This window comes from Mus caroli, chromosome 15 (genome assembly GCF_900094665.2).
Source record: "Mus caroli chromosome 15, CAROLI_EIJ_v1.1, whole genome shotgun sequence".
Lineage (NCBI taxonomy): Eukaryota > Metazoa > Chordata > Mammalia > Rodentia > Muridae > Mus > Mus caroli.
This window is the reverse complement of record NC_034584.1, coordinates 93,682,581-93,698,565: the sequence shown is the minus strand read 5'-3', so window position 1 is coordinate 93,698,565 and position 15,985 is coordinate 93,682,581. Positions and strand designations below refer to the sequence as shown.

Genomic DNA, 15,985 nt, shown 5'->3' with positions numbered 1-15,985 from the left:
CCAGTGGTGTTTCAAAATAAGGTGCAGGACTTGGAGACCAAGACTGAGGCACAAGACTATACACTGAGTACTGCTGAGGATTGTACACTGGTTGCATGAAGACTGCTGAGGGGTACTGGGTAGGAGTCTGAATAGGTTGAGTATACATACTAGAATCCATTAATCGATAACCATTCTTAGCAAAAAATGTATTGATGGCTTTTATCCTTGCCTAAAAGCAAGAAGAAAACATAATAATAAATGATGAGGTATATTTTGCAACAAATATATCCAAATATTTTTTACATTATCTTAGGATTCATTTCTGCTTAGAATCAACAGAGCAAAAGAAAACAATAGCTTTAATTATTAGGAAAGTGTGGACTTAAGAAGAACCACAATAAACAAGGTAAAAATAAATAAATTTTTGTTGGATCCATGGGTAGGAGAGCCTGCTCCTCTTCAGGACTCTGAAAAGGGAGATCTTAGCACCTATAACAACACGAACCTAGAGGGCATTAGGTTACAGGAAACAGCTCAGAGCAGAAAGGTGCCCTGGCTCTGCTGGTACCTATACGCACATGCAAATTCTCACATGCAGACACATTCACCTATACATAACTAAAATAACAAAAGTAAATCCTAAAGAAGAGCTTAACTTGAAGTTCTAACTAAAAAAACCTTGCTATTCCATTAATTTCAGTACTGCTTTATTTGTTTTTTTTCTTGTCACCAAACATGGATATACAGAGTAAAATCATAAAAAGATAAGGAAGAGCCGGGCGTGGTGGCGCACGCCTTTAATCCCAGCACTCTCAGAGGCAGAGGCAGGCGGATTTCTGAGTTCGAGGCCAGCCTGGTCTACAAAGTGAGTTCCAGGACAGCCAGGACTATACAGAGAAACCCTGTCTCGAAAAAAATCAAAAAAGATAAGGAAGAAGTCACCATGGAAAAAAAGGACACTGAAGCTGTTATACTGAAGACAGCAGTGAAGCTGTTATACTGAAGACAGCAAGAGTGGACCAGGGAAGAAGAGACCGAGGAAACAGAAGACCCCAAGGGACTCTCTGAAATGTGACAGATTCCATCAACAAGTAGACGACTCTACACATAATAATGGGACTAGGATTTCTCATACTATATATATATATATATATATATATATATATATATATATATATACACGTGTGTGTGTGTGTGTGTGTGTGTGTCAAATTAGTGAAGTTTTCTCAAACACCTAAATATAAATATAAAACTAAGTCAGTGTGAGACAGGAAAACAGAACCTCTGTAGGGAACAGTGAATAAAAAAAGAGACAAGGACCAAAGGTAGATGAGTATTAGCAAATGAAACTCATCTGTAATATGGGAACTCATATCATCACCTACACCACAGAAATTATAGATTTAAATGTGAAGTTCTTGGTTATTGTTGTTTTCTTCAGTAGGCAAAGTGGAAAAAGCAACCATACTTATCTCACTAGGTGGTCTTTCAAAAGCACCCAGCCTTGCCTTAAACTCACTATGTATCTCGAGCTACTCTGAATCAACCATTTCTCTTGTCTTGGCCTTCTAAATGGTGAGATTACAAACATCAGCCACGACCCCTTGTCTCATTTTGTTTATAATTAGTTTATGTGTGTACAGTGTTTAAAACTGCATCAGATACACAGAAAGAAAACAAGGAGTTAGGTACACACAGTGTTTATGAGGCTGCACCAACTGCTCAAATCTCAACAGTGGCAGTAATGGTAGGAAGAAGCATGAAGGCAAAGCCTATGACATCTGAGAACAAAGTAAATGTAAACACACCAAGTAAGTATTATTGATGACAATTTCTGCTACTGAGACAGGGCTGAAAAATGAAAATGGTTTTCATCACTATTAAAGAAGTATTCCTACTATACATTCTGAGATCTGAAATTACAGGCTATGAATCACTTTAAAAACTTTTGTTTCCCTGTGAAGAACTTCTATACTCAGAATATTTTCATGTTCTGTGAACTGATTTTCTGAAGTAAGACAACAATGCTTTAAAATTACTACAGGCCTTATAAAACATCTGCTCATGTATATTAACTCTTTTAAAAGAAACAAAACAATAAACAAAACCCAACAACAATCACCTTCCACCATGAAAGACTGACTTCACACTAACATGCATTTAAAAATGTTTCTTACCATGATTGGCTTGCCCTGAAATGTTTTAACTTCTTCTCTTAAGTATTTAAAAGCCTGTTAAACAAAAAAATGACCTTTTATTAGCATTAACCATCTCATTAAAGCTTTGTTCTCTCAAGGTTGTCTTCCATTATCAATATCTAAACTAAGCAAAAAGGTCCTGCCTGCTGTGTGCGGAGCTAAGCCAGCCTTGGACACAGCAAGGCAAAAAAACCCAAAAAACAACAACAAAAAAAAACCCACTGCAACAAAAGTTTCCCAGTTACAGCTGGAAGTTTTATGGAGTTAATGCAGGAAGTTGGTATGGAGTACTGTGACATAAGGCCGAACATAAGAGATCAGGGTGTCACCAACAAATAGCTTCTAAAACAGCTGAAAGTGGTGGCACACACTGACCAAAGAGGTCTAAGACTGGCCCAGCAGCATGTGTAACCAGTACCATGGTACACAGCACAGTTTTCTTGCCTTCCACCTGGCACATTCAGATGGGCACACAGACAATACACTCACACATTAAGAAAAATAAAAAAGACACCTGCCACCTCAGCAATCAGGGAAAGTAGGACTGCCATGTTTAAGTCCAACCTAGGCTATCACAGTGAGTTCTAGATCAGCTTAAGTCTGATCTAGACTACACCCCCATCCCCGCACCCCAAAAAACAAAACAAAACAAAAAGCCCTCCTCCCCCACCCACTGCCGTGGGCCTACTATATACCAAAACCACTATTGAGCACACAATTCCAAATCTTTACATTCATTTAAGTCTGTGTCAATATATTTCAGTGATGTGTAAACATTTTTAAAACTAGTAAAATTGTATGCACATGATAAAAAACAAAGTCAACTGTCAATTAAGGAAAAGTTGAGGTCTTTACCAGTCTTAGTAAACATTTTTTCCCTCTTTTTTCAGACATGGTCTCACCCTGGATCCTAGGCTGGCCTTATTTTTGGTTGGCCTGCCTCGGTGCTATAATAAGAGGTACGCACCATCACTACCATGTCTGATTTTTCTTCATTTTTGACGCAGGATCTCATGTAACACAGCATGGTCCCAGTCTCCATTGTGTAGCCAAGTTGGTCCTGAACCCATGATCGTGCCCGCTTCTTCCTCCAATGTGTTAGCTTTACAGGAGGAAACCACCATATCTGACTTTTTCTTTGTAGAACACTACCTTATGTATCCGAGACATTCACTATACCACTAAGCTACACCCCTCGCCTATGTACATCCTCAACAACATATACAACTTCTTTTTCCACAAAAATTTTTATTAGGAGAAACTTCTCACCTGCTGTGCATCTGTGTCTGACTGGAAAGTGATGTACCAGTTGCTGTTGTGTGCAAACTCACAGCTTATCACTTTGGGGCAGTTTTCATTTTTAAACAAAGCTTTCACTTCCTAAAAAAGGAAAAAGTATAGTCAAATCTTAAAATGAAACCATGTGCAGTTATGTATGTTGTAAAATTTGCAGATTATTTTATAAGCAACAAAACAGAAGTAATTCAGCTTTAATTTAATTAATTTAGGTAGTAAGCAAAACTCTGCTAACAATGTGTTTCTAGTAGTTCTTTCCCCTCCTCCACAGGTAGGGAACTTTTTAAAGTTATCATCTTTACTAACATAGTATCATTCATGCATTCTTTTTTAATTTAGACATTTTTGTCAGAGTCAGATATGAACTCTGTACAAACATCCTTGCTATAACTATATACTTAAAAAAAAAAAGAAAAAAACGATGATGATGACGACAACTACACTGGGGGCTGAAGGTATGGCTCAGAGGCTAAGAGCACTGACTGGGGAGCTGGTGAGATGGCTCAGTGGTTAAGAGTGCGGACTGCTCTTTCAAAGGTCCTGAGTTCAAATCCCAGCAACCATATGGTGGCTCACAACCATCTGTAACAAAATCTGATGCCCTCTTCTGGAGTGTCTGAAGACAGCTACAATGTACTTACATATAATAAATAAACAAATCTTTAAAAAAAAAAAAAAAGCATTGACAGCTCTTCCAGAGGTCCTGAGTTCAATTCCCAACGACCACATGGTGGCTCACAACCATCTGTAATGGTGCCTGCCCTCTTTTGGTGTGTCTAAAGACAGCTATAGTGTATTTATATACATTAGTAAGTAAATAAATCTTTAAAAAAAAAAAAAGACTACACCAAAACTGAGATAGGTAAGATAGTTAACAAGTGAAAAGAATTTAAATATTTATCATTAGAAAATTAAAAACATTTATTGGCATTACCAGAGATCAAACATAATTCTATAGTCCAATCAACCCTGTGTTGAAGCTATTTGCATCTATTTTCATCAACAAAGTTCATTTAGTTTTACTATCTACCACTTTTAGGCTTAGTAAGTAAACATTCCAGATATGTAACATGGATAGGATCTAAAAAAATTCTTTTTTCAATTACTAATGCATTAACATAAATCAGTTGCTAAGCAATTTGGTCTTTGACTTACAGTACACTCACATGTGAATTTCAGGGAGGCTCTGTCGCACAGCAGCAATAAAGAAACATAGGCTGGAGAATCAAGAGGACAGTCCAATCTAGTCTGCCAGGTAGTGATCTAATCCACTTACCTTTGGGTAGGTGTTTTTTACCCATCCTAAGCCCCAGCTACTTTGTACAACAGATGATTAAACTTTGGCTTCAAGTAATTGTAAAATAAGTGATTCCAGGTAACATTTACTTAATAATGTATATAGTTACGTTTTTAAAACGGTCTGTTTCTATAGTATACTTTTTTACTCAAACAGTATTTTATTCCTGAATCTAAACCACAATTGATCTTTATGATTATAGCTTTGTTTTATATTTTGCTAACCAATCCTAATTCAAAATCGTTTTCTTCCTTTGTTATTAGATGAATCCTCCTGGTTAACTGTGAGGTCAATCCAATCCATTAAAACTAGTATTCCTGCAAAACTTTATACCAGTCAGAGTTAACACGTCAACAGTAATTGACAGGACGGCACTGATGTCTGGTTTGCTTGCCTGCTTTCTCCAGTGTAAACAGTCACAGAACATTCAGCTTTAGTCACCATGAATGCTTACCTCTACAGGCGTTGTCTCAGGAATCTCTCTGAGAATCACAATACATCGCTTATGACTTGGTCTCACCTTTTCTCCCTTCTCATCAACTTGTACCATAGGGGAAGCTGAAATAAAAAAAAAAAATATGATCCACTCAATATCATTCATCAGTAAATGGTAGTGATACTAATGATGCCACTAAAAACTATTCACTTCAATTTCTAACCAAATTAATGATCAAATACTACGGTAAATTGCCAAAACTTCCCCTTTTGTTTTGTTTTGATTTTTGGGGTGCGGGGATTAAAGAAGCAGGTTACACACAAGTGCTATTGCTAAGCACCCGGAGCACCTGCACTGTGATGTAATGTGCTAAAGAGAAAGAAAGCTTTTATTATGAGGACTTCAATGTATATTTCTTTTTTCCTAGCAATAAGCATAAGCTCAGGGTTCACCCCAACATATCTGTTCTGCTCTGCTCTTAAGTACGTCACTACAAAAGCCAAAAAACACAAAACAAAACAAAAAAATAAACCCATCTTCTAGATGATTTGGCAATTTTCTGTGTAACTAAGACTGGTTGATTTTTAAGAAATGACATCTATACAAATGATTTAGAAATATAAATGGCCAGGTGGTGGTGGCAGCATATGCCTTTAATTCCAGCACTTAATTCCAGCACTTGGGAAGCAGAGACAGGATGGTTTCTGTGAGTTTGAAGACAGTCATGCCTACAGAGTGAGTTCTAAGACAGCAGGACTAACTATACAGATGAAGAATCTCAGAAATGGCTAGGCCATCAGGAAATAGAAGTCCTCAACTCCCTTATATAAAGTTACATATACTTGCTTTTAAGCTCATCTTCACTCCTATATTAAATGAAAATCTGAGAAGGCTGGGGATATAATTCAATAATGGGGCAGTTACTTAACATGCACAAGGGTAAAGGTTCAACCTCCTTTATTCAGTCAGGCAGTTAACAAACCCATTTATAAGACGAGCTATTATGTGCCCCCCACATTCGAAGGCACATGTACGTATATGCAGGCATGCACATACAGTACATGCAAGTAAGTACCTCTACTAAACCAGCATACTGGCCTGATCAACTGGCTAGTATTTTAACAAATTAATATCATTGGAATAAATAATTCCAAAAGACTGGTGGACGCAGAAAGCAAAAAAATACAGTTAATGTTAAAATTAAAACATCTAATGATTTTCAAAGAAAATATGAATGTTCCACAGTCACAAAAAGATGAGCATACAAAAAATTAGTTTTAGTCTATCTAATGGTTCAACGAGAGATCCTATCTTAAAACTACAGTGGACAGAAGCTGTTAAAGAGTACTTGTTGCTCTTACAGAAGATCCATATTTGGTTTCTAGCACCAGGCATTTACAGTGTACATATATACATGCAGGAAAAACATTTATGACACATATTTAAGTTGAGATAGGGTATCTCTATGTAGATGACTGTTTTGAATTCTTCCTGTAGACCTGGGTGGCTTTGAGTTCAGAGATCCTCCTGTCTTTACCTCCTGGGATTAAAGGCAAGGCATGTGCCACTATGCCTGGCTTAAAGTAAATTAAAAAGAAACAAACAACAAACAAATAAAAAAAGGTGGACAGCACTTCGGGAAAAGCCTTCTAGATTTAGTCATATCTGTATACCTACATATACTTTACACACAGACAACTATGGAGCAAGTTTTCAATAAGACAAAAACAAAACAAAACAAACAAAAACCAAATCAAACCCAAAAAATATGAATAAAAATTCCAAGATGCTCAATTACAAATAAATCCACAGCCAGGCATGGTGGTTCACAGCTTTAATCCCAGCACTGGGGAGGAAGAGGCAGGGAGATCTCTGAGTTACAAGACAGCCAAGGCTACACAGAAAGAAAACTCTTGCAGGTCACACTGGTGTTCATCTATGTATCTCAGAAGTTTGCAGGCCATGGCTGAAGGACATTGAATTTCACACTATCTTGAGCTACACAATGAAACCTCATTACCGGGTGGAGGGAAAGGGAAGGGAACAGGTAGGGATGGAGGGGGGACAATAACTACAAACCACAGGCAGTTGTGAAGTCAGGATAAAACAAATGAGTCATAGAGCTTAAACAATGAGAGCTAACTGTGACACTTGCTATGTGAACAAGCAAAAAAGCTATAGAATCAACACAAAAGCTGCTATTTAAATGTACATACTAACACAGACTAAGCGGCCACTTGAAACAATTCCCTGTATGATCAGACATAAAAATACATTTACAATTCAAAAAAGAAGCTAAAAGCCATTTACATACATCTCAATACTTCAAGAATTAAATCTGTATTTGTAGTCAATTTTTTTATTTCTTCCATGTTGGCAATTGTCCATATTGGGACGAACTGATCACTATCCATTTGAGATATCAAGTAAAGGTCCTTTGATAAATTTTCTCTGAAAAAAAGAAACAGAACCAATTATAACATACAATTCTAACAAGTGCCTAAAGCAAAAAAATGTACCATGTTTGTTTACCAACATGTCTAGACAAATAATACTAGAAACACTAAGTTGAATTATGAATATAAAATAAATAGATTCTCCTTTGGTTTTTGTTTTGTTTGTTTTGTTTTTTTTGAGACAGGGTTTCTCTGTGTATCCCTGGCTGTCCTGGAACTCACTCTGTAGAGATCCGCCTGCCTCTTCCTCCCGAGTGCTGGGATTAAAGGCGTGCGCCACCATTCCTTTCTTACACTGTTTCATTTTAGATTTTTACCCATAGCAATTATCACCTAAACACACACCAGCTGTGTGTTGTTTTGTGCCTCCTAGGCAGATTATGAGTTTCAAGAAAGAGCTTCATGGTTATGAAGGCTTTACGGGAAGCTGCAGAGATAGATGCCCCATGGGTTAATAGAAGTGAATAATTTTCCAGAAAACTCAGGCTTGATTCTTCGTGTGGCAGCTTATACCACCTGTTAACTTCAGCTCCAGGGGATCTGACACCCTATTCTGGCTTCTGCAGGCAATACAGGTATGTGATGTGCAGACAAAACACCCATAAAACTAAAAAGGTCTTTGTTATAAGCAAGCAGTAAGCTCAAGGACCTTTTAAGAAAGACTCAACTTAAGATAGTTAACATTCGGACTGGACAGATGGCTCTGGTTAAGAGCACTGACTGCTCTTCTGAAGGTCCGGATTTCAAATGCCAGCAACCACATGGTGGCTCACAACCATCCATAATGAGATCTGACTCCCTCTTCTGGTGTGTGTGAAGACAGCTATAGTGTACTTACATATAAAAATAAATAAATCTTAAAGAAAAAAGATAGTTAATATTCTATTTAGTTTATAAAACTAAAAAGTGACAATTTATTTCTTCAGGAAAGGGTAATAATAGATCTGTCCTTCATCATAAAAAGACAAATTAATAACACTGTAATAAATATTACTTAGTAACTTACAAATCAGCCATAATCAATTGAACAATTAAAAAGCTGTAATCTTATAGCATCCCTATACTTATCAACTAGTATCAAACTGCTTTAAATAATAATTGTCAAAAGTAAATGAACACCTAAGAATTCCTAGTCACAAGTAAAACCTGATATATCATATATATTGGCAATGTTGCTGAGCTACAAATGGCTGGAGGTGTATCATAGATCTAAGTATGATATGGTAGATCATGAACAAACACACACTCTTATTGCAGAAACTAAAAAAGCTCTATCAATTTCAAACACCAGACATGAGAGTGCACTCTGGAAGCTTCCAGGACAAAATTACTACAGTGTTAGGAATATTTTTGCTTATAGAATACATCTGTGCATCTGAGTAACTTTTCTAGGCAACCAGTAAGGGGAAACTGGAGAAACAGATTTGAGTAGTTGTGTGTAGATAAGTGGTGTGTTGTGTATAGTAGGCAAAGGACTGGCACTATTAATTAATGCACAGTGGATTTTTTTCAGTGTTTCCTAGGATTTTAAGGAGACAGATGGGGAAATAGTATAAACCAACATTTATAGAAAGTATAATAAAGCAATGGAATCACCCTTGGAATCCCAGCAACAGAGAGGCTCAATCAGGAAATTTACAAATTTAAGGCCAGTCTATACAGCTGTGTTATGTAGTTGAAGCCAATCTTAAAACAACTATGGCCAGGGTACAAGAGAAAAAGACTCACTTTCCCTTAGGGGCTGGCCACTAGGGGTTAGACCATGCTTCAGTTACCATATAGACAACACAATATTAACTTTTCTTTTGGGGGAGGGCAGTGGACATGGTAACTAACCATCAAGGAAACAAATTATTCACATTAGAAGCAGAGCTAAGGATGACAGCTCAGTGACTTAATTTTCTATAGCACGTAAAAGGTGAAGGTCCCCCGGGGTCAGGCAGGGGTAGGTGACCCAGAATTTGCCTGGTGTGGTGGTGAGTGTTTTTACTCCCAGCACTAAGGAGGCAGAAGCAGGAAGATCTCAATGTGGTCCAGGAAAGTAAGCTACAAAGTGAGACCCTGTCTCACAGAACCAAAACAACTCAAACACATGCACAGGCACTGAGAAAGTATGTAATGAAATCTATGCTCTGGCCTAGAAGAAGCTTGGGAAACTGGTTCACCAAAGACAGGAAGAGAGAAAACACTACATATCCATGTATGTCCAAATTTTCAATTTTATAAATAGTCTTTGTAAGACAAGGTCTCCTGATACAACCCTGGCTGTCCTAGAACAAACTGCAGACAAGGCTGGCCTCCAACTCAGACACTCACCAGCCTCTGCCTCCTGAGTGCTGGGATTATTAATTAATGGGGTGTTACAATGATCTTGCTAAAATTACTCTGTTCAAAAGTTACAAAAGCCAACTCGTAAAAACTTATATTGAAACATTTTCCATTCTTTCTATTCCACTAGTTTTTAATGCTTATGGAAAACTCAGTCTAAATATGATCCTAGGAAATGTATGCAATAGAAACTTCACTAACTCTTGGGAAGAGATATAAATCCAAACGTAGGCTATACTTTTAAAAGTCTAGTTAAGAGGAGCGGGGCGTGGTGGTGCACGCCTTTAATCCCAGCACTAGGGAGGCAGAGGCAGGTGGATTTCTGAGTTAGAGGCTAGCCTGGTCTACAAAGTGAGTTCTAGGACAGCCAGGGCTACACAGAGAAACCCTGTCTTGAAAAACCAAAAACAAAAAAACAAAAAACAAAAAAGTCTAGTTAAGAAATACACTCAAGAAAGATACCAAAATCCATGATGGAAGAAAATGATAAGTTCCTATTACACAGGCATTTTATATCAAAACCACAAAAAGGAGAACATCAATGAAAAAGATTCTGTACCGTGAGAAACAGAATTCCAATTGTTTTTTCAGACATTCTTTTAAATCTTCTGTAGAAATTGCTGAGCTGCTTTCTCCTGATGGCAGGAAACAAGAGGGAGAAAACTGTTATGGAGGCGTTACAGGTGCTGAAACCTAACAGATTATACTCAGAAGTCAGAGTATCCACAATATGTAACACAAAACTGCAGTTTTAAATTAAGTCTAATGTCTTTCAACTTATACTTTTTTGGGCAGTATTTTATATTGACACAAGAATTGTCTTATTGAGCTAGCACAATTACCCCATGAGCCTTTTTGCCTGTATATGCAATCTTCTATACAGAACTCTCCTATCCAAATGTTAACTAAATGAAGAGTCACTTTTCTGACCTTCAGTGAGGTGCTGGATTAGGAGTGAAGGCTACCCCTGCCCATTTGGAACACACACACACAGAAATTGTTTTGTTTTCCAAGACAGGGTTTTTCTGTTCTCAAACTCAAGAGATCTGCTTGCAATTAAAGACAGATATGCACTACCACTACCACCCAGCTTAGTTTTTTTAAAAAATAAATCTCTGGAATAAAATTTATTTTAAAATATATTTCATAGCCGGGCGTGGTGGCCCACGCCTTTAATCCCAGCACTTGGGAGGCAGAGGCAGGAGGATTTCTGAGTTTGAGGCCAGCCTGGTCTACAAAGCGAGTTCCAGGGCTACAGAGAAACCCTGTCTCGAAAAACCAAAACAAACACACACACACACACACACACACACACACACACACACACACACACATAGAGAGAGAGAGAGAAAACTTGGTTAAACTTGTTAACTAATCAACTGAGAAACCTATTTCTCCTGATAATTTCACACTTCTTTAACAGGACTTTTTTACAAAGATTCTTTCTCAACTACAAATTTTGTCTGGTACCAGCCAACAATAATTTTAATAAGTACATAACAGTTGTTTGACATAAGCTTCTTTTCAAAAAAGAAAAACTGACCAATGTCATGTTTACGGAATTGACGGAGAGCTAAAGACACTAAGTTCTCATTTTAGCAACAGAACAGCAAAGCTTACCAGGAGCATCATATAGTTGGTAACTCAGGTCTTCAGGTCCTAAGATCATCCCATCAGTGGACTCTTCAACGTCTGCAGTATTTCTTGTGGTTTCACAAGATGGAGAATACATTACTTCATATTCCTTACACATATCTTCTGAAAGTTCTGTATTGCCTGTTTTCAAGAAAAGGCACAGAATGTAAACAGGAAATAACTCGAATTCTATCTCCTAAAAAAGATCTCAAAGATGGTGCCAGTTGGGGAAATGTCCAATGGCTTAAGTTAACAGTTAATGTCTGAAGGGAGACGTTTTGACCATTGTGGATAAGCTAGCACTCTATGTACCCAAAAGTTTGCTTAATTCCTTTTCCTGAAAAGTCATTGGTTATTACTTTTTGTGATTTCTATTCTGTGGATAAAGAAAACAACCTCAATGATGTTAACCGTCCAAGGCCAGTGAGTGGATCAGGCACTTATTACAGACCCAGACTAATAGTGTACGAAATTACATGAGACACATGTAGTACCTGAAATTACTGACTATTCCTGTAAGGCATTAAAAAAAAATCATATACATATATAAGCTAAACATTCATAAATACATTTCAGTATATCTTTGTTTAGACCAAAAAGGCCTTCCCAGTGTTCAAGATGTAGCTTGGCCATCAGTGCAGTGAAGTTAAAAGTGAAGCTTTAGATATACATGACTAGGAAAATTCTGACTAACTCCACACACATACTAATCTGCTGAGGAGCTCACAATCATACAAGCTATTTGGAAATGAAGGCACATTAAGACGTAGAATCTAGTTGAACGGAACAGCTCTGTGTGGCAGGTCTCTGAGCTCGTTCCTCTCAGGTTCTAGGTTTCCTGGCCCCATAGCATGAGCAACTCTGCTCCCTCAGGAGACTCCCAGTCACATCCTGTCTCCCCAAAAGGCCCAAAGTAATAGGATGCCATTACTATGAACCAAAACCTCATGAGCCAAAGTGAATCTTTCTTCCTTAATTAACTTTTCTTTCACTTTTGTCCAGCACAAATAAGTAACAAATAAGACACATCAAATAACCAAAGGCTATCTCAGAGTTGTTGATCTGACCACACATTTAAACAAAATTCAATCTTTCCAATAAGTACTTAAGACTTACCTTCAGGGTGAGATCCAGATGTGGCTGCAGTTTCATGCCAAGAGGGTTCAGTTACAGGAGTGCCATCTGGATTTCCAGAAGGAATTTCTTGCCATACTTTGGCATTAGGATTTAAACCAGTGCCTTTAGATGTCACCTGCTAAACAATAAAAAAATCTGTGTAGATATAGATCAAAGGCTTTTTTTCTATTACTAAAATTTAAAAAAGCAAAACAGACAAATGAATAGATAAGTAGTACATGTACTAGACCATAACCAAATACAACTAGATATGTCCCCTCCAGAGGGCTCCACGATACAGCTCAAGCTCGTTTGCAGTTCAAGTTGTCAGTCTATCTACTTCAGGATTACAAGTATGCACCACCATGCCCAGCCAAATACTAATTTCTCATCTTCTTGAAAATATAAAACTTTAAAAAGTAATTGATCTGAAATGAGTATTTCTGACATCCATATGAAGTATGGCTACCTATGCAATAAAAAAAAAAAAATGTACTTTTACAAAACACTTTTTTGTAGAGGTGGGGTCTCACTATGCAGCCCAGGCTGGCTTAGAACAGCTCTGCCTGCCTGTACCTCCCGAGTCTTGGATTGAAAGTGTGTACTAGCATGCCAAGTCCTTCTTAAAACACGGCCCTAGCAGGTGGAGGCATATGCCCATAATCCCACACTTTGTAAGTGGAGGTAGGTCAGAAGTTCAAGGCTGGTATCAACTACATAACAAGCTTGAGGTTATTTAAAGGTTGTATTTATTTATTTATTTACCATATGTGTGCACAGATATCAGAGATTCTTTCTCAACCATGTGTATATCCTTGGGATCAATCTCAGGTAGTCAGGCTTAGTGGCAAATGCTTTTAAAGGCAGGCATCACCACTGCCTGACATCATATATATTTCTTAGCTGCTTATTTTTATCAACTCAAAAAAATTTTTGAGGGGCAGCCAAAATGCATTATGAGGTAAATCATTAGCAACGCCAAACAGCTTGGGTTTGATCCCTGGAACCTGTGTAAAAGTAGAGATGCCTGGTGATGGTGGTACATACTCAGGAGGCAAACGCAGGTGGATCTCTGACTTTGAGGCCTACTGAGTTTGGTCTACAACCTAGACAGCCAGGACTACACAGAGAAACCCCATCTCAAGAAGTACAAAGAGAGAACTGACACCAAGCTGCCCTTTGACCTCCACACTTGCACCATGGCACATAAGCAAACACACACACACACACACTAAGTTTAATTTTGAAACTAAGTCTGGAGGAAAGATGGATCAGACATAACATGTTCCATGCTAAGTTAAGTAAGTTCTAAGTACTCCCCGCCACTGCCATTAGCTACTTAGTTATTAATTAGAGTTGATTAGTGGCTGTGAATCTAGTTACAGAATTATTTTGGGTAGAAGAACTATGACAAATTTATGATATCCTAGGTCTGTTTGTAAATAGCACTCAACTTGATACTAAAATTTTGCTGGTGTTATCACTGCCACACTAGGGCTGAGAACACATGCTAAGGAACTCTTAATTATATCCCAAGTAAGCATTTACCATGAGCGATGCACAGTTAAGAGACTGTGTAGCCCAGACTGTCCTTCAACTCTGTAACACACCTCACTGTTCTTCCTCCTGTGCCACACGGCTTCTTTCCCCTCCTCTTCTCATACAGCCAGGCTCTGAACTGATCCTGTCTCTGCCTCAGTTGTACCATCACACCTGCTTACACAGTGCTAAGCTTCCTACATGCCAGGCAAACAGTCTCTAGAATCACATCTGAATTCAAAACTCACACATGAATCTAGGATCACAAATAATCATGAAAAATTATCTTAACTGAGTGTGGACTATAAATTGAAGAATTTTACATTTATTTATTTATTTATTTAGTTAGTTAGTTATTTTAGATTTTTAGACAGGATCTCACTATGTAGCCTTGGCTGGCCTGGCTTTCACACTACATAGACCAAGCCAGGCTTGGAATTCAGAGATCCAACTGCTTCTGCCTCCCTGAGTGCTAGGATTAAAGGTCTACACTACCATCCTCAGAAGGATATAATTAAAAAAAAAAAAATATATATATATATATATATATATATATAAATAAATAAATCTGGGCATGGAGGTTTACCTGTAATACCAGCATTAGGAAGATGGAAGTAGGAGACCCAAAGAAGCACAAGAAAAGCTTTGCCTACAGAGCAATCTTGAGGCCATCTTGAGCCTAATCAGACCGTTAAAGTAAATGAAACAAACAAGAAGAGCCAAGCACAGTATAAGCCTTTAATTTCAATGCTCAGGAGGGGCAAATTTCTGTGAGTTCCAGACCAGCTAGAGCTACACAGTAAGACCTTGTCTCTAAATAAACAGATAATTAATCCTTGAAAAATAATTAACAATATTAACAACGCATATCCTTTTTTATAAAGCATATTGGATTAAAAAATATTAGCCTGGTATGGTGGTACATGTCTTAATCCCAGTACTTGGGAAGCAAAAGCAGGTCCATCTCTAAGCTGGGGTTAGCCTGGTCTAGATAGGGAATTCCATGCTAGTCAGGGTTGCTCAAACAACAAGTTTATTTATTGTTGTATATGTTTATATGTAAATATGTGTTCTCCACTGTGTGTATACTGGAAGTCATCTGCTGGTATTAAAGGCAAGCATCACTGTGCCCAGCTGTGTGCTTTTTAGATTTATTTTCAATTATGTATGTGTATGGATATGTGTATGTGCATAGTGTAGGTGCTGTCACAGTCCAGAAGAGGCTGGAGAGCTGGAGTCTGGGCAGCTGTGAGCCACCAGGTGTAGGTGAGGGACGCAAACTCAGGTCTTCCTTCTGTAAGAGCAGTATGCACTCATAATTTCTGAGTCACCTTTCTAGCTCTGATATTTTTATTTTTTGTATTTATTCACTTAGCTCCAACATTTTTAAGATATGATTTCACTGTTTAGCCTAAGCAGGCCTGGAACCTCCTGCCTAGGTCTCCCAAGTGGACTCAGCACTTTTTGCCCACATGACAAACAGTGTAGTGCATCCCCATCATTTACACAATGCTCTACACAACTGGCAATGTCTGTCAAAAGCCTTACATGTATACATTCTTTGCTCCACAAATATAATAAAAGTTTTGAGCCTTAAAACCCGAAGTATAACTCTGAATACACCCTGTGAATAGTATCAATGTCAATTTGTTGTTTACCCTATACTGGTTTTTTTTTTTTTTTTTTTTTTTTTTTTTTTTTT

The 15,985-nt window shown here is 37.8% G+C and overlaps 1 protein-coding gene across 1 annotated transcript in view; it reads right to left on the bottom strand.

Annotated features, from left to right (window-relative positions):
* Larp4 (La ribonucleoprotein domain family member 4) overlaps positions 1-15,985 on the bottom strand; it is a 39,699-nt gene that overhangs the window by 16,211 nt on the left and 7,503 nt on the right. The window contains exons 2-9 of the mRNA XM_029469527.1: positions 12,745-12,883; positions 11,614-11,769; positions 10,553-10,628; positions 7,524-7,660; positions 5,228-5,331; positions 3,450-3,560; positions 2,160-2,213; positions 8-211 (exon numbers count right to left, since the gene is read on the bottom strand). Of these exons, the coding sequence (XP_029325387.1) occupies positions 8-211; positions 2,160-2,213; positions 3,450-3,560; positions 5,228-5,331; positions 7,524-7,660; positions 10,553-10,628; positions 11,614-11,769; positions 12,745-12,883 (981 nt within the window). The remainder of the gene's footprint in view (positions 1-7; positions 212-2,159; positions 2,214-3,449; positions 3,561-5,227; positions 5,332-7,523; positions 7,661-10,552; positions 10,629-11,613; positions 11,770-12,744; positions 12,884-15,985) is intronic.